Below are 26,361 nucleotides of genomic sequence, written 5' to 3' on the forward strand. Positions count from 1 at the left end.
CGAAAAACCAAAAAAAAAAAAAAAAAAAAAGTGTACCTTGAACAAAGATTGATGCGGGCTGGAAAGATGGCTCCGTGGTTCAGAACCCTCGCTGCTCTTTGAGCAGCTCTAAGTTGGACTCCCAGCACCCACATGGCAACTCTCAACTATCCATAACTCCTGTCTCAGAAGATCTGGCTCCCTGTGCTGTCCTCCACAGACAGCAAGCATGTGTGTGGTGCGCGGACACGCATTCAGACACATAGCAAAAATTAAAACAAGTAAGGATTTACACACTGATTGGTAAAATAAAGTCACTCCCTGTTTTTGCGTTTTAAGTTCTGCATATTCTGTTGAGTTTACTGTTTATGTGCATGTCAGTGCTGATGGCTGCATATGGCAATAGTAATGCACTAATATGTCTAATGCTTGTTTTAAGACCACTTTCCTCGTGGATAACAAAAAGGTCTTTGGAACTCATCTCATGCAAGACATGGTGAAAGATGCTCTGCGGTCCTTCGTCAGTCCTCCGGTGCTCTCCCCCAAGTAAGTGTTCCCAGGCGTAGACGTGTCAGGTGTGTGTCTCGTGACGGTCCAGCTACTCTGCACTTCATCTGTAGATGAAGACCTCTCAGGACCAGTCTCCATATGAGTGTGTCAGTTTTCTTCAGATAATTCCTTGTCATAGAGCCTGGGTGAGGACATGCAGCCATCATCTGAGCTGTTTTTTTGAGAGGCGACTAGGGCTTTTTTATCCCAACAGAGAGGAAAGCACTGAGTCTTCATAAAGAGAACCCAGCTTTTGTAAAGCGTGAGCATATGAAATGTATTTTCATACATGAATATTAATTAGTACTTTAACTTTCTCACCTTGATTTGTTGAATTTCAAGTTTGACACAAGATACATAAAAGTGTGGTAGTTTTCTATGTTGAGTTTCTTGGAAATAGATCTTGAGATCAGTATTTATGTAAATGTATTTAGAGATGTTGCCAGGAAAAGCCAGCAGTGTTACAGGCCAGCAGGACATGAAGAGGAAGAAGCCCAGGGCCGTGCCGTGTACTCCACTGCGTGTCTGCTCCATTCTGTAGGAAGCTCTGCAGACAGTGTAGCTCTGAGCTACAACCTCAGGATTTCCTCCTGGGGGGAGGATAAAGGAACCTGAGAGTTTGTCCCGGAAGACTGTAGATAACAGCTGTCACCCCCTCATGTTCACTGTACAAGCAATGGTCTTTGTGACTCCGCCTAGACAGCCTGGTGTGCTTTAGTCAGACCCTTGCCTGTCCCTGCATCCATAGCCTCATCTTATGTACTGCCCTTGCTGTCCTGTCCACCTCAGTCAGACTGACTTTCCTGCTGTTTTGGGAGTGTGGGGGTGGGGATGGGGGGGTGTTGTTTTTCTCCCCTGCTGGACATTATACAGGGTGAAGGATGGGAGTCACGGTGCTCTGTGACCACTACCTAGACTGTGCAGTGTCTCCCTTGTGAGTGCTGCCTTGGGCACCTTGCTCCGGTTCAAGCCTACCTTCAGTCCCTGTCTGATAGTTTTCTGCTTCGTTATATTATGCTGCTTTCTCCAATTAGAACACAAGCTGCACAAACACAGTGTTCAGCACTACAACTGAGGCTGGCATGGAGCAAACACCTAGTAAATGTGAATGGTTGTCCTCCATATCTAAACACTGTAGATTATAGGAAATTAATGTTGTAGTGCACATGCAGGTACTTTCTCCTTAGACTGCTTTGCCATACTAAAACTGCCTTTGGTAGAAGACAGCTTATCTTTTTTGCTTTTCTTTGTGGTGGTAAACAGGTCTGCCAGTCCATAGGTTTTCTCTCCTGTCCGCTAAATCTTCCTTCTACCATTCCTTAAGAAGAAGCATTCTCATCTTTAGCTGTTTAATCCTGTCTCTGACGAGTGTGCAGAATTCTCTTTCCCTCTCTGGCTCCTGTGCGTCTCCTGCTGCCTCATCTCTGCTCTCTTCCCTCTTAAGAGAGGACTTCAACTTCTGTTTTCAAGGATCTGTGTTAGAGATCTGGGCTGGGAAGTTGAGCAGGGATTTAAAAAGTGTTCAAAGGTCATCTTTTTAAATATTTAAGTTTAAGGTAAATACTGAACAATTATTTGTCGCTTGTTCATAAATTTGCCAAATTACGATCAGATCTTGCTTGTAAAATCTACTGTTTACTTTTATTTATTATATGGTTGAGTGTGTAACCAATTTCCATGTCTGTAACATATATAAGAAAAAATAACTGTTCTTAGAAATCAGTTGGTGTGCATCTATTCAGTTGAATTGGGTTATTTTGTTTCTCCCTCCCTAGATGTGCCTGATTTTAAACTGTATGTGACAACAGATTCATGGGTGTGTGTGTGTGTGTGTGTGTGTGTGTGTGTATGTAATACTTTGAGTGAGATTTATCTACCAAAATGTTTTTATTAAAACCTATTATGTGTCAGTCATGCCTGCTCTATCCATGTCCACCCTGATGAGCAGTGTTAAACTAGGGCAGCGACCTAATGCTCAGTTCACCACCATTTCATACTCAGTCTTACCAGCCCTGCTTTCTTACTTTACATTTGTCTTGTTTTTTCATTGTTCAAATCTCTGTATGTAAAATGTTAAACCTGAGCAATCATCGTCAAAACAAGCTTTATTTTAGAAAGGTGCAGCCAGTACCAGCCATCCGGCTGTTACCCTGTCAGGATTTGAAGAGCAGCTCCTAACGTTGAGGAAGAGATGGTTTGCTTTGATTTGGTTTTGTTTTGTTGCTTTGCTTTACTTTACTTGGCTTTTTCAAGGTAGGCTTTCTCTGTGTAGCCCTGGTTGTCCTGGAACTCACTTTGTAGACCAGACTACCTCTGCTTGTGAGTGATGGGATTAAAGGTGTGTGACATGGCATACCCCCTTTGCCTTCATAGTACTGGGATTAAAGGTGTGTGACATGGCATACCCCCTTTGCCTTCATAGTACTGGGATTAAAGGTGTGTGACATGGTTTCACAGTGTCAGGGGTAGAGGGTTTCCAAATGCAAGGTTTGGTGGAGTTACAGGAGGGGAACATAAGCGTAAGAATTAGCCATAATGACCTCCTGAAACAAGGTCCTGGAAAGTGCTTGTAGTTAAGGAGGTGGGTGGAGCCGGTCCCTGAGAAACAGAGATGTAATCATCAACAGGAATGAGCATGGTTGCTCTCCACTGTAAGCTGACTTTAAGCCGGAGATGGAGGCAGGCTGGTTCTTTAGAGATGTGCTTTGATGCTTTGCTCGGCCGTGTGTGTGTTTGTTGGTTTTTTATTTAGGCATGGCGTTTTACTAATTCCTCTTACTTACTGTTTATTTTCTTTATTCTCCTCTTCTTTTTCCTGGGTTGATCGTGCTTATTAATTTCCCTTTTTCTTTCCTAATTTGGAAGTTCTAATACACTCTCCTTTCTCTACATGAGTATGCTGCTGTTTGTATCTTGTGTCTCTTCAAGAACCAGAGCTGGCACTATGTGATGCTACTTAGGAGAATGGGGCCTTTGAAAAGTATAATCACCAGGTTGTCAGGCTGTCTGTCCGGTGAAGACAGACACAGAAAGTTAGCCCTCTCTGCTGTCTTCTTCTTTTCGAGGTAATGATGTTTGGCGGGTGCTTAGGTGGTTGAGATGGCCCCTGCACAGGTAGAGTTTCCTCATGGACCAAACTGCTGAAAGGGTCTTAGGCTTGGGCCTTGTGAATCACATTGCGTAAATACATTGGAAGCAGTAGGGAGTTTGTTTGTTTTCATGTATGTGAGTACACTGTCAGACACACCAGAAGAGGGCATTGGCTCCTATTACAGATGGTTGTGTGCCACCATGTGGTTGCTGGGAATTGAACTCAGGACTTGTTGTGTGTGCTTGTAATGGCATTTCAGTATGTAGGCCAGGCTGTCCTAGAACTTACTTACTTGTCCATGTCTTGTCATGGTAGACCTGGTGTCTCACATACACAAGGCCCTGGGTTCTATCCCACCCAATGCTGTTTTAATTCTCTCTCTCTTTCTTCTTTGTAAGTGATTTGAAATTTTCCTCTGACTCACTAGGGTTTCTTTTCAAGATTTCAGGAGTTTTACCAGAATGGTTTTTAGCCAGTCTTCTCTAGAACTCACCATTAAGTCACCAAATCATATCATTGTCCTTATTGCTTGTTTAGCAGTTGTTTCACTTTTCTCCTTTTACATCAACTTCATTAGGGTTTCTGTTGCTTTGATCAACGCTATGGCCACAGTAACTTGGGGAGTGAAGGGTTTACTTCAGCTTGCAACTCTCAGGTCACACTCCATCACTTAAGGAAAACCAGGGTAGAACAAGGCAGGAGCTGGTGCAGAGGACTGGACACCACTGCTCACTGCCTTGCTCCCCCTGGCTTGCTGAGCCTGCTGTCTTACAGCACACAGGACCTAGCAGTCCAGGGTGGCACCACCCACAGTGAGCTGGAAAAGGCCTACAGGCCGACCTGGTGAGGGGCTTTCCCCAAGCAAAGTTTCATCCTTCAAAATGACTCCAGCTGTGTCAAGTTTGCATAAACCAGCAGCACACATAGCTGATGCCCTAGGTCTTTGGATCACCTACAGATATTCATTGTGACATCCATGTCACATCAGGCTCTGCTGTTGTTGGGAGTGCTTTCTGTTGTTCCTTAAGGCTGTTTGTGAGCATCTCTCCTTCAGCTACTTAGATTTAAAGAGCCAGGGAAGGTTTACATTCTAATCTTACGATTTGTCAGTTAAAGACAGAGTCTTCTAGCTTCCCCCTCTCTTCTTTCTTTTTTTTCTTTCTAGCCCTTGTCCCTGTGTTCTGATTTGCTCTCTCTTGGCCACCTGTCCTTCTCTGTTGTATGGTCAGGTTCTCCTCCTTTCTGAGACATCTGAGATTGCTCATCTCTGTCAAAGTTTTATCAAGGCACCAGGGGAAAGTCTTTTCTGCTTTTCCTTGGTTCCCTTAGATCCCCTATCACTGATCTCTGCGTGGTTTGTCTTTAAAATCCTGGTATCTTTCAGCCTCCATACCTACTCCAGGACTAGGTGGCAGGTCCTTAAGGATTTCGAGGAAGGGGCAGTTAGGTGAGGAAGGACAACATTTCTCAAGGAGAGTAGACAAGTCCAGGAAACATGGGGTGGTGGTGTATGGACAATTTCTGGTTGCAAATGAGGCTGCATCTTGATTTAGGACTCTAGATTCTGAGAGGATAATATTGTAGAATAAGAGACAGAAGGCTAGGGAGACATGGGCTTTGGACACCCTACTCTGACTACACTTGTGTGCATACATGTGTGTGCAAAGCACAGGAATATGAGACGATTAGCATCATGCTGGTGTTCCTCAACCTAGCCATGGGTTTGGTTGTGTTTTCTCTGTCAGTAGCTTCTGTAGTAATCACTGCTTCTTTTGCCTAAGCTACATAGTTTGATGTTAGTGATGTGAATCTTATCTTGCAGGTGTTGCCTATATAATAATCACCAGGCTAAGGACTGTATCGACTCCTTTGTTACTCACTGTGTTCGGGTAAGAGCTCAATTGTGTTATTGTGATGGGTACTTGGCAAATTATGCTGCACAGTTCTTCCTTACTCATTTATACTTTCCCCATGTCTTATTCATATCTAGTGACTATGTTAACACTTCTGTCTCCTCGCACTGCTTGAGTGAATGAAGTACTCTGCAGGTTCAGAGAACTACCACTGTCTATGGGGACTGAAGTGAAACATTGTAACTCCTGGCTAGGAAGCCCTTGCTCCCTAGTATGCTTTATAAATGGACATACAAGCTTCACTTTTGACCTTAAAAAATGTTTTTGTAACATTCCCATATGCTTATCTTGGTACTGCTGTAATGAAAGGTTTCTGTGTAAATTAAGACTGTTAGTTTAAATAAAGATGGCCAACTTTTCTTTTTTCAGTTTGGGGAAATATACAGACTTGTAGATTAAGTTACTAGTCATTCTTATTTAATTATATAAATATTTCTCTCACTTCATTATATAAACACTTCTCTTAGAATAATCAATTAGGAAGTTCTCTAGGGGCTAATTCTACTGCATGTGTGCATGTGTGCTACATGTGTGTGCAAGTGTGAGCATGAAGGCAGTATTGTATGGTGGGAGACTAAGGAGACTGGATTTTATTTCTGTAATATTATCGCAGGTGTATTGCTTTACTTTCTGGAAATTACATCTTAAAGAGTGAAATGCTAGCAGGCTGAGCACCTGAGCATCACTTCTGTGAAATGTGAGGTGCCCGGACTAAAAATGTTTCAGGTTTTGGAATATTTGTGTATAATTTGTGAGTTGAGTATCCCTATTTCAAAAACCTGAAATCTAGCATATTCTCAAGTATGGGGGGTTTAATGTTCAGAAATTTTTTTTGAAAACTGGACTTGGTGATACATGCCTTTTGTCCTAACACTCAGGAAATGGGCAGGGGATCACAACTTCAGGATCAGTCACCCTCAGCTACATAGTGAGTTCAAGTCCACCTTGAGCTGCATCAGACTCTGTCTTGATTTATTTATCCATGTATCTATCTATCTATCTATCATCTACTTATTTGAGTTTTCAGATGAGAGATGACCACCCTGTACCTCTCAACTCTTCTAAAACAGTTGCTAGTCCAAAGACAGCCTGTCAGAGGTCACTGATACAAGCTTTGTAATGGTTCAGAGAAGTTAGTCACATTTCCTCAATGCAGGCTGCTCACCATACGTGTCTGTTGTTGGATTAGTATAGTGTTCCAGAGTTTACAGGAAGCTGTGTTTTAGGTCCTTAGGAATAGAAGAGCCAGAGGTAGCAGCCTTGACTCAACTACCACAGAAACATTAGCATTGTAATCTTGACCTTAGTTTAAAATAAGGAGAAAAGGAAATGCAGGACAATTACTGAAGGAGTATACTTTTGCCATAGGAAATCATATTTCACAAAAAGCTTCCTTTTCCCACCTCTTTATAAATTCTGATATTGAAGTCTTTAAAAATGGGCGCCTGTGTAAGAAACATCAACAGTGTAATTGTGCATGTCTTACATGCATTTAACAAGATTTAAGAATTTGGCATATTGTTTCTTTAGGATAAAGGAAGTTCACGTTGACAGTTACTAAGTTGTCTGTGTGTTACAGCCGTTTTGTAGTCTTGTTCAGATCCATGGCCACAACAGGGCTCGGCAGAGAGACAAGCTTGGCCACATTCTTGAGGAGTTTGCTACCTTGCAAGATGAGGTAAGAGCCAGATGTCTTGTACAATTCATCAAGACATAGGTTTCAAGAAGAGCAAGCTCTGTGAGAGCGTTACCGATAGTCACAGAACCTGGCAGTGTGACACAGAAGGATCATGCGTTGAGGCCAGCCTGGGTCTCACAGGACACTTTTTTTATACTTTAACTTTTGAAAAGCAATTCTTCAAAACAGTGATTTGTGGATTAATTTTTTACTCTGATATACCTATTTTTCCACTTAAAATGTAACAGTTTTATAGTCCAGGAGAAGCATGTACTTGAAGAAATATGAGGATATACCTTATAAGCATCTTAAATCATGGCTTTGTCAACAAGATAAATTGTGGCTTGTGTAGCTAACTATGGTTTCATGACAAGTTACCCGACATGAAACAGTTTAAAGGTGACTCACAGTCAGCAGTGGCTCCCATTACTAACACCACAGACCTGAGGTCACAAATTGAGGCTTGTCTGTTTTAAGACAGGGCCTGTTTCCGCAGGCTTATTTTTAGCCATTGGGTGGGCTCACATGATCCTCCTGCTTTAGTCTCTGGAATAGACTGATGGTGCTATGTGGTTACAAACATGTCCCACCTCCTTGTCTGGATAAACTGACTTGACTTGCATTAATGTGGATGTTTATTTTGAGGAATAATTTGGGTAAATATTAAGTATTGCAGGGGAAGACCTTTGCAAACCTCACCATTGATGCATTTGAAAGGAAGACTTTGTTTGGAGTGTGAGATTTACATCTTCTGCTCATATTTTCAGATTCTCTCACTATCTAACTGACCCTAAAGTAACAATTGTTTTGACAGGCAGAGAAGGTTGATGCAGCGCTTCATACTATGTTGTTGAAACAGGAGCCTCAGAGACAACATCTGGCCTGCTTAGGAACCTGGGTTCTTTACCATAACCTCCGGATTATGATCCAGTATCTGCTCAGCGGCTTTGAGCTGGAGCTCTACAGCATGCATGAGTACTACTACATCTATTGGTGAGTGCTCTTGCCGCTAGCAGTGATGGCGAGAGCAGAGACGTTGTGTGCATCTATAAAGTGTACAGTCTGGGTTACTGTGTGCATGCAATCTCTGATCACACATGCTTCCCTTTCACCGTGCTAAGGCATGGTCTCCATGCCAGCTGGCGTGCAAGCCCCAGGTTACTTTCCTCTATACAGTCTCACTGTAGGAACAGTGGTGTTAGAGATGCAAGGGGCCTGCATTTGACTTTATAAAAATAGGCTCTGGGGATTGGAGTAGTGTGGTCGGTCTTTCTGACAGGCTCTTTGACCAGCACAGCCGCCATCTCACTGGCCCCTGGAATATTTTTCCTTAGTGCATTTTTACTGTTGTGGCACAGTTGGTAAAATATTTTGAGAATTAGGCTAGGTCAAAGTATACATCTTTAGTGCTGTAACACTACACAAATGTTCTTCCTGTTGTTTGAATAGTTCTATAGAAAATACTAATAAAAATAAATGGGTTAATTCGACATCTATTTGCAACTGTGGAGGAGAGAGAGTGCTGTTTGCTGACTTGTGCAGCACTAGTGCATGGTGTGGGTGCAGTTGGTGGAATGCGTTTTCTTGTGGACGCCATGCAGGCTAATCACTGGGAGATGATCTGCAGAGTCCCCTTCAGTGGAGGGAGAGCTAGGGAGTTCTATGAAGAGGCTGTTTGCGGCTATCTTAGACATGAAAACAGGTAGAAAATACACAGCAAGCAAGTGTTGTTCAGCACGATGATAATCGTGAATTATCTTCACCTATCAAGGGATCGAGACAATTTTAAACAGTTTCTTCATCAAATGTCAAAATTTGATATGTTACACTTTGGTATTGTTTGCTTTTTAAACTTATAGTTAAATTCATTTAACTTAATCATTGCCCTGAGAGAGGAAAGACTATTGAAGTCCTTAATAAAAACGAGCAGCTGGTGTTTGGAAGGGCCCTATCAGCCCTTTCCTTTACCGTCTGTCCTCAGATATATGGTTAAGTATCACCTGTTATCTCACTGTGGACCTTTGCGCGGAGGGTATAGACCGACCTTCTGGCTGTATGGTATCCAGTGGGGATTCCTTTGTATTCTGTAAAGTGATGCTGCATGTCCTCCTGAAGAGCTGTTCCGCACTCCTCCATGCAGTAGTGGACCCCTTTTGCCTCCTTCAGGAGCTGAGACGATGCAGCTTCCAAACACAATTCCAAAGGCAACTTTAACTAGTTTCCGTGGGCCACTGACGGCTCAGCAAGTCACAGCGTTTTCCACACAGCCTGATGACCTCAGCTCAACCCACATTAAAGGTGGAAAGGGAGAACTGGCTACACAGACCTGTCCTGTAGTCTGCATGTGTGCTCTCTGAACTCACCACCATCTGTCACCCTCAAACAATGTGAATAATAATAATAATATATTTAAATGTAATGTCTTATGTGTGCTTTGATATTATAGCCTACCTGGCATCTTTCAGGGCAGTTTTGGAAATAGGCATCCTAAAATAGGTATAATGAGAGATCATAAACATCTTATAGATCTTTGGTTTTTATTGTATATGAGTAGTCTTTAATTTACCTTATTCCTGGTTACACTGAAAACAGTGTGTCCCTTCTCCTAGATTTGAACTGCTTTTCTGGTTTAGAATGCATTGTAAGGTTAAATTCTTTTTTAGCGTTGAACTAAAATATCTTATTTTATATTTTGAATAAATTTAAATAAATAAGCCTAGATGTTTTTAAGCTTTAGAATGATTGTTATATAATATTAATAATTTCTGTACTTTCTGAATTGGTTTGTTTCATTTTTGTTGCAAAGAAAATATTTACTAATAGATTGGAGTGAATTGTGTCCTGACAGTGAAAAAAAATTAAAGATATTCTAATTTGTATGAATGTAGATAATTATCCAGAAATCTTTTGAAAAGTTGTAAAAACTGGGAAAAGGGAGAGATCGTGTTCAGTGCTCATTAGAGTATTTGCTTGTGTTCGTCTCTGAGGCCATGGCTTCAGTCCCTCTTGTCAGGATGAAATAATAAAACCCGTCCATTATTACTAATACTTGTGTTGGCAAAGCTGTCTCCTGTAGCTCTCTGTCATTAATTGATACTTTGTGACTGTTAAGGTACCTCTCCGAGTTCCTATATGCATGGCTGATGTCAACCCTGAGCCGCGCTGATGGCTCTCAGATGGCCGAGGAGAGGATCATGGAGGAACAGCAGAAAGGCCGCAGCAGCAAAAAAACAAAGAAGAAAAAGAAAGGTGCTGTAGACCGCCTCAGTCCTGTTCTGACAGTGTCTTAGGTTAGCAGGCTGCCCGGTGTTGGAATTACAGATGTGCACCATCACATCTGGCTGTGTGGACTGTCTGATAGCCAAGTCTGTGAAGAGCTCCTTGTGAGCCGAAGTGGCTGCATGTGTCTGCGGGGCTTCTTTCTCGCTCACCATCATTAACTGGAAGAGAGACTGGATCCCAGCCAGCATTAGTGGTGGGCCTTGCTTCTCAGTTCCTTTGCACCTCCAGGCACCAGAGGGTCTTAGAGCAGGAGGCAAGTTGTCCTCAGTTGTACAAGCAGACTAGGTGGGAGAGCTAGCAGGAGTCCATCTGGAGTTGTCCTGTCATGGTGGGTGTGGACAGGTAATCACAGAGCTATGGGAGGCAGACGTTTCAAAGGCTCTACATTACTTCTTGCCAAAAGTTGTTGGTATGCTTTTTGAAGAACACAGTTGCCTAACTTGTCAGCTCACTTCAGTTGTATTATTTGTAGAGTTTGGTCATAAAGTTTACATCAGAGAAGCAAAGTGAAGTTTATGTTCAGTAAATAAGCAGGAGGTGGGGTTTTTTAAAAAAGCCAAAACCTTCTCTCAGCTCTCCCTACAGCAATTTCTCCTCCCTCTGCTCCTTCCAGTTTCCCCACATCAACTCCTCCTGATTCCCTTAAAAAAAAATAGAGCAGAGCAGGACATTTTTTAAATTAGTTTTTCTTCTTGTTTCTCTAATTTAAACTTTACTTTATGACCAAAATCTACAGATAATACAACTGAAGTGAGCTGAAAAGTTAGGCAACCATGCTCTTCAAAGATCTGGTACTAATGAATTTTGGCAAGAAGTAATGTGGGAGGGAGGGAGAAAGATATAAAGATTCTTTTCTCTAATTACAGTTCGTCCATTGAGCCGAGAGATCACAATGAGCCAGGCCTATCAGAACATGTGTGCTGGGATGTTCAAGGTAAGTGGTGAGAATCGAGGCTTCTGTGGAACTGCCATTCGTACAGAACGTGTTTAAAATTCCCTCTTGGGCCAGAGAGATGGCTCAGTGGCTAAGAGCACTGACTCCTCTTCTGAAGGTCTTGAGTTCAAATCCCAGCAACCACATGGTGGCTCACAACCATCTGTAATGAGATCTGACACCCTCTTCTGGCACGTCTGAAGACAGCTACAGTGTACTTACATATAATAAATAAATAAATCTTTGGGCCAGAGTGAACAGGGACTGCATGGGGCCAACCGGAGCGAATGGGGGTGAGCAGAGATCTTAAAAATACAATTCCCAACAATGACATGAAGGCTCACAACCATCTGTACAGCTACAGTGTACTCACATAAAATAAATAAATCTTTAAAATCCCTCTTGCCTTGATTTTTACCAGATTCTGCTGCCATCTATCTGTCCTGGTCCACGTCAGTTTGACAGGCACCTTTTCCATCCTCGTGTTCCTCAAGTAGTTGACACCTTGCCTCATGAGTAGATGGTTCTAGCATTCCTAGGATTATAATATGTAGGAGTGGACTCTAGTGTGGCTGGCATGAGCAATACCAGGCATTTTTGCAAGGTTCTGGGTATTAATTTTTAAGTTGTACTGAGAGGTAACTCACCTGAAGTTACATAAACCAAGAGGGGAAATTGGAAAAGCCTCTGGCCTGTGTGATTATGTGGCACTTGTTCCTTCAACATCTTACTTAAAGTGACGAAGCCTGAGATGTGGAAGAGTGTGTGTGATCCCATTGGGGTCATTAATCCCCTGGGAGTTTTAATTAATGATATATCAAAAAAAATTAATGTATCATTGTCTTCCTCTGACTCCTCCCTTGTATCCCCAATATGTATATGTGTGTATATTCCTAAATATATAACTACAACCTGGTCAGTCCATATGTTACTAGTGTGTGCTTGTATGTATATGGTTTTAGGGCTCACCACTTGGTATTATAACTGATTGGGGGCTGGAAGGTTGTTTGTATACATCATGGTGCATTAGTTAGAGATGAGAAGTCTGTTTACTCTGGGCTTTTCTGGTTTCCGAGATGACGTCTTACATATGTGAGTTGCTGGTGCCCATCGTCACTCTTGTTGCTTTCGCATTCTCTTCACCTTTAGACGATGGTCGCGTTTGACATGGATGGCAAAGTGCGCAAGCCCAAGTTTGAGCTTGACAGTGAGCAGGTCCGGTATGAGCACAGGTTTGCACCTTTCAACAGTGTGATGACGCCGCCACCAGTGCACTACCTGCAGTTCAAGGTGAGCTTGCTGCCTGAGGTCATGGTGGTGCCACCCATCCTGCGGGCTGTGGGACAGATGCTAAAGATGATTACAAGGGGATAATTGAGATTTGGGGTACGCAGGTTAAGAACTTTGTGTCACGTGGGCACAGATTGAGATATTATCAGCATTTGCTTAAGAGTCTGTATGGATGGGTAGTCAGAAGGTTTATATTAAACATATTGTGATAAATCGTTCCTTCTTTTTAGGAAATGTCTGACCTCAATAAATACAGCCCTCCACCTCAGTCTCCAGAGCTGTATGTGGCAGCTAGTAAGCACTTTCAGCAGGCAAAAATGATCCTTGAAAATATCCCCAATCCAGACCGCGAGGTAAGTAAGGCTCACTGCACGTCCTCGGGGAAAGCATGCATCCTGCCACTGGGGGAGTCAGCTATAGTGAGTCAACCAGACAGGCTGTCAAATTGCAAGAATTCCAGGTTAACCATTTTAAGTCTCCTCCCTCCACCATAGGGCTTCACTCTCTTGTCCAGGCTGGCCTCCCAACTCCTGGTAATCCTCTTGCCCTCTGCCTCCCTAGTGTTAGGATTAGGTCATAATCTATAATACCCAACTTGCATTCTAAAGTTTAAATATGAAAAACTGTATCCAGTTACTGTAGAACATTTTATACTTGGCCATTTGAAGTAAAAGGCTATTGCATTAAAAGACTGATCAACAAGAACAGACTTTGAAAGCAAACATGGTTAAAGCATTTGATGGTTTAATAATGTGCATTATCCCCAGTGTAGCTGAGATACATCTACTCTGTTAGTGAGGAGCTACTCTTGACATGTCTAAGTCACTGAGGGAAGGGGACTCTTGATGCAACTCTCAGTGCCACGTGATTAGCATCATCTGTCAGAACCAAGCAGTGCTGGGCTCAGATGGAGTGTGCTTGCCTGTCATACACAGCCTGGGGTGTCTTAGCACTGCAGATAAACACATGTGCACACACAACGTAGAAGATGAACGAAGATGAGTATTCAGCATAGCAGGTCTTCGTTGCAAACAGCACAACTGTAATTCGGTCACTGACAAGGTCAAGGAGATTCGGATAGCAAGGGTTAAAACTGAATGGTACGCTGCCATTTCATTGAAGGTTAGCTGAAAAGACTGGGTATTGTATGAACAAGTCATTTCCATTAAAAGAGAATTAATGATAGTACCTTAGGCTCTAAGGGGATGTTGAATGCCTTGGAGAAGAGAGCAGGAAAGAGATAAAAAAAATCATATTCTAGTGGGGCGTGATCGCAGAGGCAGAAGGATCTCTCTGAGTTCACGGCCAACCAGGGCTACATAGTAAGACTCTGTCTCAAAAAGAAAAAAAAAATATATATCTTCTGGCTAATAAAAATGGTAGTTACAAAAATTTGAGGGAGGTTCAATAACAGAAGACATTTCCTTCATTTATTCAAAGTCTTTTCAAGCACCTATTTCAAGCAGAAATAGCTGGTATGGGCTCAGGGACAGGTTGGTAGGAGTCATATTATGTATTGTACAAAGTGTAGAACTCCAACCATTTTAAATAACCCATTTTAGTAAATTCTAGAAGGTGAAGTAGGTCACATAGGCATTCAGGGATGAACCCTTCCAGAGGAGGACTCACATGCAGAACAGACCTGTCTGTCCCTGGAGTATTTGGACAGCCCCAGGAACTTGGGACTCATGTGGCTGGAGTGGGTAGTGAGGGAGGAGCTGTTGGAGTGTGAGCAGTGGACAGACAGCTCTGACTTGTGACAAAGGACCATTCTGTGCTGCTAAAACTGACCCGTGCAGCAAAGGTGGGAGGAAGCCGGAGCAGTGGTCCAGTAAGCGGTGCAGTGAGTAATCAGCCCTGATGTGGAATGTGGGATGTGGGAGGAGATAGGATGATGTGAAGGGTTTTAGCCTGAGCAGCTGAATTAATTGATCTATATGGGTCACAGTGTGGCTTCTGACGTGTCAAATTATCATCATTATTATTTTTGTATTTTGAGATAAGGTCTCATCCTGTAGCTTAGACTGGCCTGGAACTACTGCCAGGCTGCCCTCACCCATGGCAGGCAGGCCCCTTGCTCAGCGTCCCAGGTCTGAACTTCTGTCTCCCTTTCCTGTTAGATGTTCAGGTGGCTATCCATCCCCCATTCCATCCTGCCCTTGTGTATCTCCACAGTGGTCAGAAATGCAGCAGTGGGAGCTTCAGGGTTACCTAAGGGAAACCTTGGCTTCCCTATGATCGATCCTGTGTTCAGTGTTTAGACTAGTAATTGTCAGAGAGAACAGTTAATACTCCACGAACTCACTGCCCATCTGTCAGGAGTGTTTCTAAGCTTCACACACAGCCATGCTCTCCTAAGAGGTGTGTGTCAAGAAGTGTAGAGCTGGGCTGTTTCTTGTCTGTGGACCCACGGCTGTATGTGCAGCACAAGGCTGTGTACACTGACTCAGTCCTCAAAGCAGTTTTTATGGGGTGAGCGAAGTTGTCTAAGGACTGGTATGAGCAGCTCTCCGAAGAGAACTTTGCTCTCGGGTGAAGCCACTACACGGCTCCCTGAACACCCCTGTGCTTGGCTGCAGTACAGCAGCAGCAGCGGCGGCGGCAGCACTCCTCTGTGCAGACTTAGCTTCCTGCTGTGATGCTAGTGCTCTTCTTGTTTCAGGTCAGTAGAATCCTAAAGGTTGCCAAGCCCAACTTTGTGGTTATGAAGCTCTTAGCAGGAGGACACAAAAAAGAGTCAAAGGTGAGTGTGTTGTAGGGAAGGGAGTGCAGAGCTCCTGTGTACTGTAACAACAAAGGATACCTACCCTCTCTCTGTTCATCCTAGAAGAGGCTCAGCCACCACTTTTCCTCCAGACGGTTAGAGACTTAAAATCTCAACTTTCTTTTTTCCCACCCCATATAATCACTGACTGCCTTAGGACAGTTAAGGAAGCATGGAGCAGAGTCAAGAGCTCAGAAATGGGGGCTGGGAAGAAAGTCGGTGGTCAGGGTGACTGCCTCCCAGGCTGACCTGATCAGGCGTGAGAACTGGAGCCTGCCCAGCAGGACAGACCCTACACCCACATACAAATTAAACGGAATAAAGAATTTTAAAAGAAGTGTAAAGCAGATTTGGAGGGAGAAGGTACTTAAATGTCACCTGCTTTAGGGAGGTAGTGGCTTTAGTACTTAGTTAGGGTTTACTGCTGTAAAGAGACACCATGACCACAGCAACTCTTATAAAGGACAAGTTTGGGGGTAGCTTACAGTTGCTGTTGTGCCAGGAAACATGGCAGTGTGTAGGCAGAGATGGTGATGGAGCTGAGCGTTCTACATTTGGATTTGAGGCAGCAAGGAGACACTATCACACTGGCCAGACTTGAGCCCACCTCCACACTGACACACTTCCTCCAAGAAGGCCACCCCCCCTAACATTTAGTGCCGCTTCTTATGGCCAAGCATTCACACACATGAAACTATGGGACCAGTCCTAGTCAGACCAGCACAGGTAGTCACATGTGGTAGAGCCATGTGTCCACATGTGCATGCATAGAAGCAGGGCCATTTCGCTCAGGGTATTGGGCGTGTCCTCAGGATGGGTACTTTTCACTCAGTCTTGACTAGTGTATAAAACAGGGCTCCCTGGACCTAGAGCTCCCCAGTTCAGTTAAACTGGTTGCCCAGCAAGCCCCGAAGACCTGCCTGTCTCCACCTTCCCAGCACCAGAGTTCTGGGCATGTGCTGTGGTGCTCAGCTTTTAACATGGGTGCTAGGAATCAGGCCTCGGGCTCGCATGCTTGTGCCGCTTGCACTGCAAACCCTGTACCAGCTCAGCCATTTCCCCAGCCCCAAGACGCTGATAAGATGTGGAAGATCTGACTTGTCACAGGCCAGCTCTGATGCAACTTTGTGGCCTTTGCCTGTTGTGTGGCTTTGCCTCTTCACTTGTTACCCTAAAGCTGAACTGTGTTGCTGTCCTGATCTGGTTTAACACTTTGTCTGAAGTCCATTTTCCTTGAATGTTCTCTGAACAAACAGCTGGCTAGGTATTTTCTGATGATCTCTGGCAGGAGAGCCTCCTTCCTCGTTTCTTTCCTCTGACTGCTGCTATTATACCAGTTTCTGTTGTACTGCCCTATTTCTGAAACACAGGAAATCTAACCATGCAGGTGGAGCCATTGACTTTCTGGCTTTCTTTTTAGGTTCCTCCTGAATTCGACTTTTCTGTTCACAAATATTTTCCTGTTGTGAAACTGGTTTGAAAGAGACTGCAAAGATGACCGTGTCCACTCTAGGGAAGATATCAGTCTGCCACATATGGTGACAGAAAGTGGATTTCTTGAAAGACAGCTTCTTGCAAGGAAGACTTTCAGTTTAACACCCTTACCTGGCGGGGATGAGAACTGCTGTTTTAAAGTGGTTTATTTTACTCCATGGTGTAACTGGGCTGGAATGCATTGGTGAACGTTACATGGTTTGATTACAGACTTAATTGTAAACATTTTTTTAATGAATGATTGAGTGAAATAGTGTTTGTAAAGGTTAATAAATTTCTTGACAAAAAAAAAAAAAGGAAAAAAAAAAGCTGCCCTGTGGAGAACCAGAGTGCCGCCTTCCAAACAGGCAGTGCCAGCATTACCCAGAGTCTGCAGCTGTAAGACTCTACTCCCAGCTCTGAGGCTGCAGGGTCAGGCTTCAGTTACCCTCAGCTATGTACTATGTTTGAGGCCCACCTTGGCTACATGAGATTTTGTCTTAAACACCAAACAACCCTAAAAATTGAAGTTTCAAAACACAAGATTTATTAAGGATTTAAGATTCTGGTCAAATTACAAATTTTGAGGTAAGAGGATCACTAAAGTACATGAGGATTGTGACTGTGTTGTGACAGATTTCTAAGGGTCTTTAGTGATGCAGTTGAAGGAAAACCACATCACACTGCAGTGTCTGTTGCTGGTATCAGGTAGGAGTGTGTAGGCCACTGAGCTTCCGGTCTTGTTGGAAGGGGGTGCATCCTTTTGTTCCAGCTGAAGTCCCAAGTGCCCTGAGGTGCAGGTTTTGTTCTTGGCCACCAGCAAGAGACCCCATCCTTGATTTGCTGCTCATTCCTCTGCTGGTCTCATCACTGGTGTGCTGTGACAACTGTCTAAGCCCGTGGGGTTTCCCTTTTGTACTCTGAAGGGGCAGTGCTTTTAGCAGAGGGAGCCACCCTGAAATTGAATCTGGCTTTGTGGTTTGGCCTGACTATTGCTAGTTCATTTGGCTTACAGCAGAAATGACTCTAAGATTCCAGTGGCCTAACTCTAATGTGACAGTGTTCGGTGGTGCTGAGGATGTGACCCGGGGACTCACACATACTGGCTGGGTAGAAGCTCTCACGGAGCTATGCCAGCCCAACCCTGTGGCACCTTCCATTTCCTAGAAACACTGAAGCATGCCTGACCGGACTTGATCAAGATGCTAGCGAAGACAGGATGTTGGTTACTTCCTGTTCAGTACAGAGGTGGTATGGCTCAGCTGTCATGCGTGGCTATTGGTACCCTGGAATCTTAGAACCCAGAGGGTAGAATGTGGCCCTTACTTATTGTACTTGTTAAAAAGGAAATCAGCACAGCCTGTCACCAATATCTACACTTTAAACCCAAACCAGATTAAGATAGAAAACAAGTACTAGAAATACAAAGTCCCCTTGAGCTTGGGACCTAGGAGCAGAAAAGGTGTATGGTAAGAACAGTCCAACTGAGGCTCTGGCAAGTTAAAGTGTAAAGGAAAATGGCTTGCGACATTAAACAGTACCCATCTAAACATGGGGTTGTACATAGAAACTGGGTGGTTCTGCAGTGAGAGACAACCCGCGTCTGCCATAGGGGTTTAAATGTGTGCTTTAAAGAGGCACGGACAGCTGGACCACCCGGCATCCCTTGACTGCAGGGATCTTCAGCCCAGCCCAGGAGGCACTAGGCGCTGCCCTGTGCCTCTAGTGCTGCTGCTTCCTATTTAACCAGCACTTCAGAGTCAGATCAGCCCTGTGAATCGTCCCACTCTTCAGAGAGATCGTTTCTGGAAGGAGTCGTCAGTGTGACTGCAGTCAGTCTGCAATCAGAAGCTGCTGATGAGAACCAAGACTTAACGATGCATTACCATCAATCAACTACAAGTCTTTCAAAGCTAACATTCACCTTGTGTGTTTTTCAAACAGTATATAAACTCGGGGGAAAACCAGCTGGTGTTGCTCTTGCCTTTGTAGGAATCCAGCTTGTACCCTGAGTATCCTCCAGCAGCCAACTCTTCCTCTTGGACACCTCTGCCCATGCAGCCTTTGTCCAGAGCGCAGTGCAGGCACTGCCTTTCTTAGTGAGATGAGTGACTTACTAGAAACTCTTTGCCCAGTCAAACACACACAGATCATAGGTGCTTACATTGTGAGTAACTTCATAGTGTTCTGTACATCAGAAGAATAATGAAGGTTATTTAAACCAGTCTTTTAAAAGTAACAACTCTCACTGATATTTGAGACAGGGGCTTTCATTCTTGCTCATCCTAGCTTGGCACTCACTATGTCACTTTAAGCTGGCTCAGAACTTGCAGCAGTCTCCTGCCTCAGCCTTCTGAATCCTGAAGTAAGCCAGGTATAGTGGCTGTCTTTTAATTAATGCAGTTTTTGCACAGAACATCTTTGTGTTGAGGCTTGTATAGAACTGACTAGTGGTGTTTATGCTGACGGTAAGAGCTCTAGGCCATTGATGGTGGAATCAAGTGTTTGCAGGAGTGATGAGCTGCTTAATATCTGGGGACAGAAACTGGCAAGCGGCAGCACGAGGAGGAGGGAGCCGCTGTGGCCAGCAACTGCCCTCAGTCTACTCTGTCTTACACTGCAGGGTGAGGAGGTGCTGCTGCCTAGACAGGACAGCCTCATTTCTCTTTTTGGTGTTGACCTGCTTAAGAAATACCTGTTAATCAAAGCTTGATCAATTTTGACATCTCTTGTAGACACTTTAAAAGTACCCCCAAACTGTCTGAGATGGTCCCATTTTTTTTTTCTTTGCAAAATGTACTGATTAAGCCCCATAGTAATTGACCAATGTTCGTTTTGCTTGGTCCATTTCACAGTTGAGTCACAGTGAATCTCCGTAGGATCTCTCTTCAGGCTTGTTGAGGAATATGAATGCCTACTTGATTTAGAATGTGGTTCTGCCTTTCACTCCCGTCGGGCACATTTATTATGCCTCTCTTCTGGGCGTCAGCATTAAGAACTAAAATGCAAAAACAATTATTTCAGTATTAAGCATGTTGGAGAAATAGTGTGGGCAGGCAGGTCTCACTTCCTGGCAGGTTCTACAGTTATCATAAAGAGAACTTCGCCTTCCACAGCATCACTGCCACTTAGAATTTCGTTCCCATCTAGAGAACAAAAGAAATCACAGGACAGAGCTGAGTGGTATGACAGCACAGCCTACTGGGCTGTGTGGCCTCCTTAAAGGGGCAGCACTAATCCTGAACAAGTAGGTCAGAAGACAGGACACAACTCGTCTAGCCATGGGCAGCTGCATGCTTACAATTCATAGTGCTTTACAAGAGAACTGGGGAACATGTCCAGAAGTGAGGCTCTGGGGCACGCAGATCTCAACCTGGAAAACACCGAAGAAAACTAGTGCTCAGAGCTACAGCGCCATGGAAAGCAAGAAGCTAACCTTCCACAGGTCATGGAGTAAGGAGCAGATGCATCAAATCCACACTGACACTGACTATGCTGTATGCAGCCCAGAAAGGCAGAGTGAAGCACCTTCTAGGTCAGTAGCGCGGTGCTGCTGACGTGTGCTCAGGGAGTCAGAACAGAGAGGAGCCGCGTCAAAGATCCTGTGTGAGTGTCTCTAGAAGGCTCACAGCAGACAACTAGTTCAGAGGCATCTAATGACTGCACCAACACCTAGTGTGGAACGACTCTAGAGTGCCCTGGGCATCTTGTTGGGAAAGCCCTGAATCACAAAAAGCAAGCCCTGTGATTTCTGGGGCACCTTTTCTAACCCTGCTCACCACTACCCCACTTTGCAGGTCTTCTAAAGAACACAGTTTCCCTGAACAGACAGCTACTTACAGTGGTGCAGGAAGGTGACCACTCCCACACACCCCCCTGTTCTTACCATTTATATTTCTGTCATTCCCCGCAAGGGCTGCCTGCTTCTCCCTCTCAGATTCTGCTTCGTTTTCATCCATGTCGTATTCATCTCCTAGGTTCTTCTGGCCTCCCCCTATGAAACATACCAGACAGACAGAGCTTCATTTTATTCCTGATGTCACTGGAACGCCAGCACCAATACGCACTGTCACCCAACCTGTACCTCAGAAAGTAGCCTGACTTGATGGTGCTCACACCCAATACAAATGCCATGGCGAATACTCAGAAACGCGCCCACTGAGGCTATAAAAGTCAGCTCTGTGCAACCCTATAGGTGGAATAACAATATGAACTAACCAGTACCCCCCAGAGCTCATGTCTCTAGCTGCATATGTACCAGAAGATGGCCTAGTCGGCCAGCATTGGGAAGAGAGGCCCCTTGGTCTTGCAAATTTTATATGCCCCAGTCCAGGGGAACACCAGGACAAAGAGGTCTGAGTGGGTGGGTAGGGGAGCAGGGTGGGGGAGGGTATGGGGGACTTTCGGGATAGCATTTGAAATGTAAATGAAGAAAATACCTAATAATGAATTGGAAAAAGGAAAAAAAAAAAAAGCTGCAGGCTTTATTCCTAAAACACACACACACACACACACTCCAAAATAAGCCATGATTCAGTCTGAAAATGAAGAAACTAAATGCCTTTTTGAGAAGGGAAATCAACAAAATTAAGGAAAAGCTCCACTGTTTGAGGAACTAGGCTAGTGGTGGGGATGGCAAGCAGTGGCTTCTCAATGACTCCAGGAGAGGGAAGGGGTGACTACGGCGCCTCCATGTCATGTACAGAATTAGACTGGTCACAACCATATTCTGCTCTGCAGAAAGAGCAACCAGGAAAGATCACAATGAGGACGAGACCACAGGTTTCTCCCAAACATCTAAAGTGTGTGTGTATGAGGCGGCCTGGAAAATCTGCCCTGCTTCAGCTGTGATGTGGAGGCAGCACAGAGCAGCGGTGTCTGTTTATAATCTAGATGAGATTACTAGTGCATGTGGAAGCAGGTACACCACATAGGCCTCGTAGCTCCTGTCTGCATTCAGCCGTGACACTTCATGTCCAGTAGTCAGACACTTGAGTGCCACCAGAGTGGGGTCCCTCCCTCCCCCCCTCAGAAGCATCTTTTTGCTGTAGGTGTGGAGCAGGGTTCTGAGCAGGGACACTCAGTGGGAGGCTGATAAAATGCACCCTTATCTAAAACAACAGACGACACTGTTCCAAGAAAGACTGAAGGAATTAGACACATTTCCTCAACTCTGTTATTGGATCCAGCGGGGAACACGGGGGCCACTGGTGCTCCTGGCTCCAAGGCTTGGAAAGTCCCTATGTCCTTAAGGCAGCAGAATACACTCAAGATACTTAGCTGAACCAAGATCCTCCTCTTTCTAAAGAAGAGGGAAAGGAAGGCGGAATTCAGCCAGTCACTGTTCCTCAGAAGCAATAACATCCTTCGTCATGTCTTCCTTCAGTACTTCCAAGACATAAGCACAGAAGCAGGTGGAAACAGGTGACTGCCCGCCCGGCCACCTGCCCACCTGCCCACCTGCCTGCCAGGAAGCAACATTTAACCAGCCAAGCTCCCATCTTAGCATGCCACACACCCTGGAAGTCCCATTCACATTGTTCTCTTGATAATGAACAAATAAACATACAAAGGAGTGAACCAGGCCACTTGGTAAAATTGAAGACCTGCTGACGAGCAGGAGTTTAGGGACCCAGAGCCACCCACCTTCCTCTGCCGCATGCTGCTGCTCCTGACTATCCCGGATGACAAGCTGCTCCCGCTCAGGGTACTGAGAATCCTCCGCAGGCCTGGCCAACAGGCCAGCTGGTACCTGTGTGGGCTGATCGAGTTTCTCGCCTCCTACCCGAGTGCCATCCGCCACCGCCTGCCCTTGGATGGATGCCGATGCCATCGTCAGTCGAAGTCCGTGCTCCTCACCGACAGCCTGAATCTCATTGGTTTCCTCTGCACACAGAACATAGGTGTGATTGCAAGAGCATTCTTTGTTTGGGGGGTCTTGGGTGTGTCTGTGTGTGTGTCTGTGTTATTGTTTTGTTTCATTTTTATAATTTTTTTTTCAATGATGGGGTTTCTCTGTGTATCCCTCTGGTGGCTGTCCAGGAACTTGCTTTGTACACCAGACCGGCCTTGAACTCAAAGATCCTCCTGCTTCTGCCTCCACAGTGAGTGCTGGGATTAAAAGTGTGCACCACCATGCCTGGCTGCAGGACCATTTTAACTAAAACAAAAATAAAATGACTGAGCGTGGAATACACACCTATCATCCTGTCACTTAGGGAGATCAGTTCACGAGGCAGGAAGATCAGTTCAAAGGCCAACTTTGGCTACATGGTCAGTTTGAGGCCAGCCTGGGAGACTGCCTTAGGTAAAACAGAAGAAAAAAAATGGTAACATTAACTGCAAGAAATGCCTGCAGGATACCTGGGATCCCAGGATTTAGGGGATGAAGGCAGCAAAGTCAATTCAAGGCCTTAACTGCACAGCGAGTTTGAGGTCAACCAGGGCTACACAAGAGCTTATCTCAAAAAGCAAAACAAAAAAGTGTCAGCCCTGGATTCCTAACATCGCCAGAAAGAGTGGCTTCAGAACAGCTGGGAACTTGTGTTTTGAGCTCCACTACGGACCAGAGGCTTTGGGGCTGCAGACCATCTTCAGATTAAACAACAGGGAAGTGCCCGGTGTGGTAGTGAATGCCTTTAATCCTAGCACTCAGCAGAGACAGGTAGATTTCAGTGAGTTCGAAGCCAGCTTGGTCTACATACAGAGTTTCAGGATAGCTAGAGCTCCATTATAGAGAGATCCTTGTCTCAAGACTAAACAAAACCCAACAAACAAACAAATCAGAACATAACATGGATTTGTATATCTCCACACCCCCAAGGGCAGTGCTAGGCTCTAAGTCATTTCAAGCCATGGGAGCCCAAGGCACTCCAGCCACCAAGGACTCCGTCCCTGCCCTTCAGTCCCACGATGCCCCTGCTACTCTAGATTAAGGCAACTTCTCTACCTGTGCTTACATAGCTGACAAAAACAAGCTGTTAGTTAGAGTAGAAGCCTGTAGCCCCTATTCCAGAGCCCTAAGAGAAAGTACACCAGCCCACCTTTTTTTTGAGAGCACAGAGGCTGTGTTCCAGAGATAACCAAGGTTGTACCTCATACTACAGTGGGACTTGGTAATGTAAGAGTCACCCAGGTGGTACTGGTTTTGAAGGCATGAAGGGGGTCATGCAGAGCAGGTGAGGCTCAGCACTGTGAGAGGCCATGGAAGGCCATTGGTGAAGGTGCAGCCTCAGTTGTAATTGAAGGCCCAGGACTGAAGGGGTCATACAAAGGATTTGAGGCTTAGCACCATGAAGAGAACCTATGAGAGGCTATTGTTAAAGCCAAGTTACAGTGGCACACAGCAGCGTTTTGGAGATGCCAGTATCATGAGATGACCACCAAGAACAGCAGCAGCAGTGGAGTACAGGCAGCTGGAGCCTAGAAGACAAGGTATATGCTACAAAGGACAGGGCTGGAGAAGTGACCCAAGCCCTTGGAGGAGCCCAGAAGATCGTGAGTTGGATCCCAGACATTGGACAGTTGGAGTTTAATTTTTGCTTTCGATGTGATGTGCCCTGATATTTTTCCCTCTTGAAGGAAGAAAATATTTTAGGGGATCCCACAGTTAAGATACTTTTAATTGTAAAAAGACTTTGGATTTTAAAAAGATATTGGATATTTTAAAAGGATTGAACTTTTAATATGTAAAGATTGTGGGACTTTTAAAGTTTAGATCTTCTCTGCTGCATCCAGCCACACTCAATCCTCAGTGTCTGTACTGCCCAAGACTATACACTGTTTCCACTTACCATTCTGCACGTGTGGCTTCAAGCCCCACCTCTCTGAATTGGGGGCTGGTATCTGGGACTTGTTTCTGGGCACATCCCCTTTCTCTTGTGGCATCTGTTCCTCTGATGGGACTTCTTCCTGAAGCTTGGGCTGAGGCTTGAGGGCCTGTAGTTGAAACAAGCACAGGACTAAAAGAGTAGCTCCTGGGACCCTCATTAATAAGTCAGAACCCTGAACTCAAACCATCATCTTCCCGGTCATGCCCTGTCATGTGGCATAGATCAGGAGAATTGTGGGTAAGTCCAGGTCCTACAGAAAGTAAGGCAGAGGAAAATGTAACCATCCAACAAACCTAGCTAGGTATCTACTGCATTCAGCCTGGCACTCCACATGCCCACCCTGTCCACCGCACCTTACATGTATTCTGTACCACACAGAATACATTCTCCTGTTACGTTGAATGGAACTTGGGAAAAGTTATAAAATGTATAGAAATTAACACACTCCAACATGTCCAAATAGTGGTGTCCATTCTCCTTGGGTTACTCTCAAAAGCTAACTGAGGTGAAGGACGGGGACTGTCCAACTTCAGTCCATTTCTGCCATTTGGGTTTTAGAAGCAGGGAACTTAATCCAAAACACAGGCTAAGATCTACTTGTAGCTCTAAAGAATTAGGTCTCCCATCTGTCACACCTTACCAACCAATGATAGATAGTCTGCTTACAGCAGTTTCCTTTACCCTCCATGTCCTATCTCATGGCCAAGAAAAGAGCATCCTGTGAGGCAGAAACCAATCGGGAGACAGAAAGGCAACATCAGGACCAGCCACACAGTGACAGCAAACTCACCAGGCCATGGACGTACAACAGGAAGCCCCAGTGTGTGAAGTAGATATGAAAAACAGAAAACGAGACAGAGAACTAACGAGAAAAAGATTCTGTACACACATAAAGCTTTTGGTATGCTTGTGCGCAGACTAGCTATGGAGGAGGGACAGTTTCCCAAGTTTAGAGATAAAATTGAAACCTACGAGAGTGAAAAACAAGCACAAAGTCTGCAAACAATGGGACAAAATCCCAAGGACATGGGACAACCACAGAGAAGACCCCATGTGGCCTCCCTGGATCCCTCATGTTCACAGTAGGAGGGTGGCCATATATGGCAGCCCTCATCTTGAGATAACCTAAGAGTGTCACACATATGTAAGATCAGACCTGGATAAGATAAAAGTCAAGAGATGTCTAGCTAATGAAGATTTAAGAATCTCTTGGGGGTGGGGGGGTGGGGGAATGGCGTGGGTTGAGAGATGGCTCAGCTGGTAAGAGCACTGACTCTTCTTCTAGAGGTCATGAGTTCAATTCCCAGCAACCACATGGTGGCTCATAACCATCTGTAATGGGATCTGATGCCCTCTTCTGGTGTGTCTGAAGACAGCTACAGTGTATTCATATATACATAAAATAATTGTTTTAAAGAAAAAAATCCTCTAAATTAATGTCAAACAGCAAACTATAGATTGTGGGAGTTCAGATAACATCAAGCAGGATAAAACTATCATTTCAAACTATAGGAAAATTAAAATTTCTGAGAAAGCCAAAAGGAAAATATCTGCCTCACAAGGAATGTTCACCAAC

The 26,361-nt window shown here is 44.6% G+C and overlaps 2 protein-coding genes across 4 annotated transcripts in view; one reads left to right on the forward strand and one right to left on the reverse strand.

Annotated features, from left to right (window-relative positions):
• Naa35 (N(alpha)-acetyltransferase 35, NatC auxiliary subunit) overlaps positions 1-17,270 on the forward strand; it is a 51,700-nt gene extending 34,430 nt beyond the window's left edge. For 2 of the 3 annotated variants that reach the window (XM_029468254.1, XM_029468253.1), the window contains exons 14-23: positions 419-525; positions 5,442-5,508; positions 7,112-7,210; positions 8,025-8,203; positions 10,323-10,459; positions 11,359-11,426; positions 12,576-12,716; positions 12,947-13,069; positions 15,379-15,459; positions 16,901-17,212. In XM_029468254.1, the coding sequence (XP_029324114.1) occupies positions 419-525; positions 5,442-5,508; positions 7,112-7,210; positions 8,025-8,203; positions 10,323-10,459; positions 11,359-11,426; positions 12,576-12,716; positions 12,947-13,069; positions 15,379-15,459; positions 16,901-16,960 (1,062 nt within the window). In that variant the 3' untranslated portion in view covers positions 16,961-17,212. Of the gene's footprint in view, positions 1-418; positions 526-5,441; positions 5,509-7,111; positions 7,211-8,024; positions 8,204-10,322; positions 10,460-11,358; positions 11,427-12,575; positions 12,717-12,946; positions 13,070-15,378; positions 15,460-16,900 lie in introns of all 3 variants that reach the window. The other variant, XM_021179882.1, reaches the window with a different exon arrangement.
• A 207-nt stretch (positions 17,271-17,477) lies between these two features.
• Positions 17,478-26,361, reverse strand: part of Golm1 (golgi membrane protein 1) — a 42,686-nt gene continuing 33,802 nt past the window's right edge. Inside the window, exons 7-10 of the mRNA XM_021179883.2 lie at positions 24,747-24,891; positions 22,600-22,839; positions 20,840-20,947; positions 17,478-19,951 (exon numbers count right to left, since the gene is read on the reverse strand). Coding sequence (XP_021035542.1) covers positions 19,842-19,951; positions 20,840-20,947; positions 22,600-22,839; positions 24,747-24,891 — 603 coding nt within the window. The 3' untranslated portion in view covers positions 17,478-19,841. The remainder of the gene's footprint in view (positions 19,952-20,839; positions 20,948-22,599; positions 22,840-24,746; positions 24,892-26,361) is intronic.

This window comes from Mus caroli, chromosome 13, assembly GCF_900094665.2.
Source record: "Mus caroli chromosome 13, CAROLI_EIJ_v1.1, whole genome shotgun sequence".
NCBI lineage: Eukaryota > Metazoa > Chordata > Mammalia > Rodentia > Muridae > Mus > Mus caroli.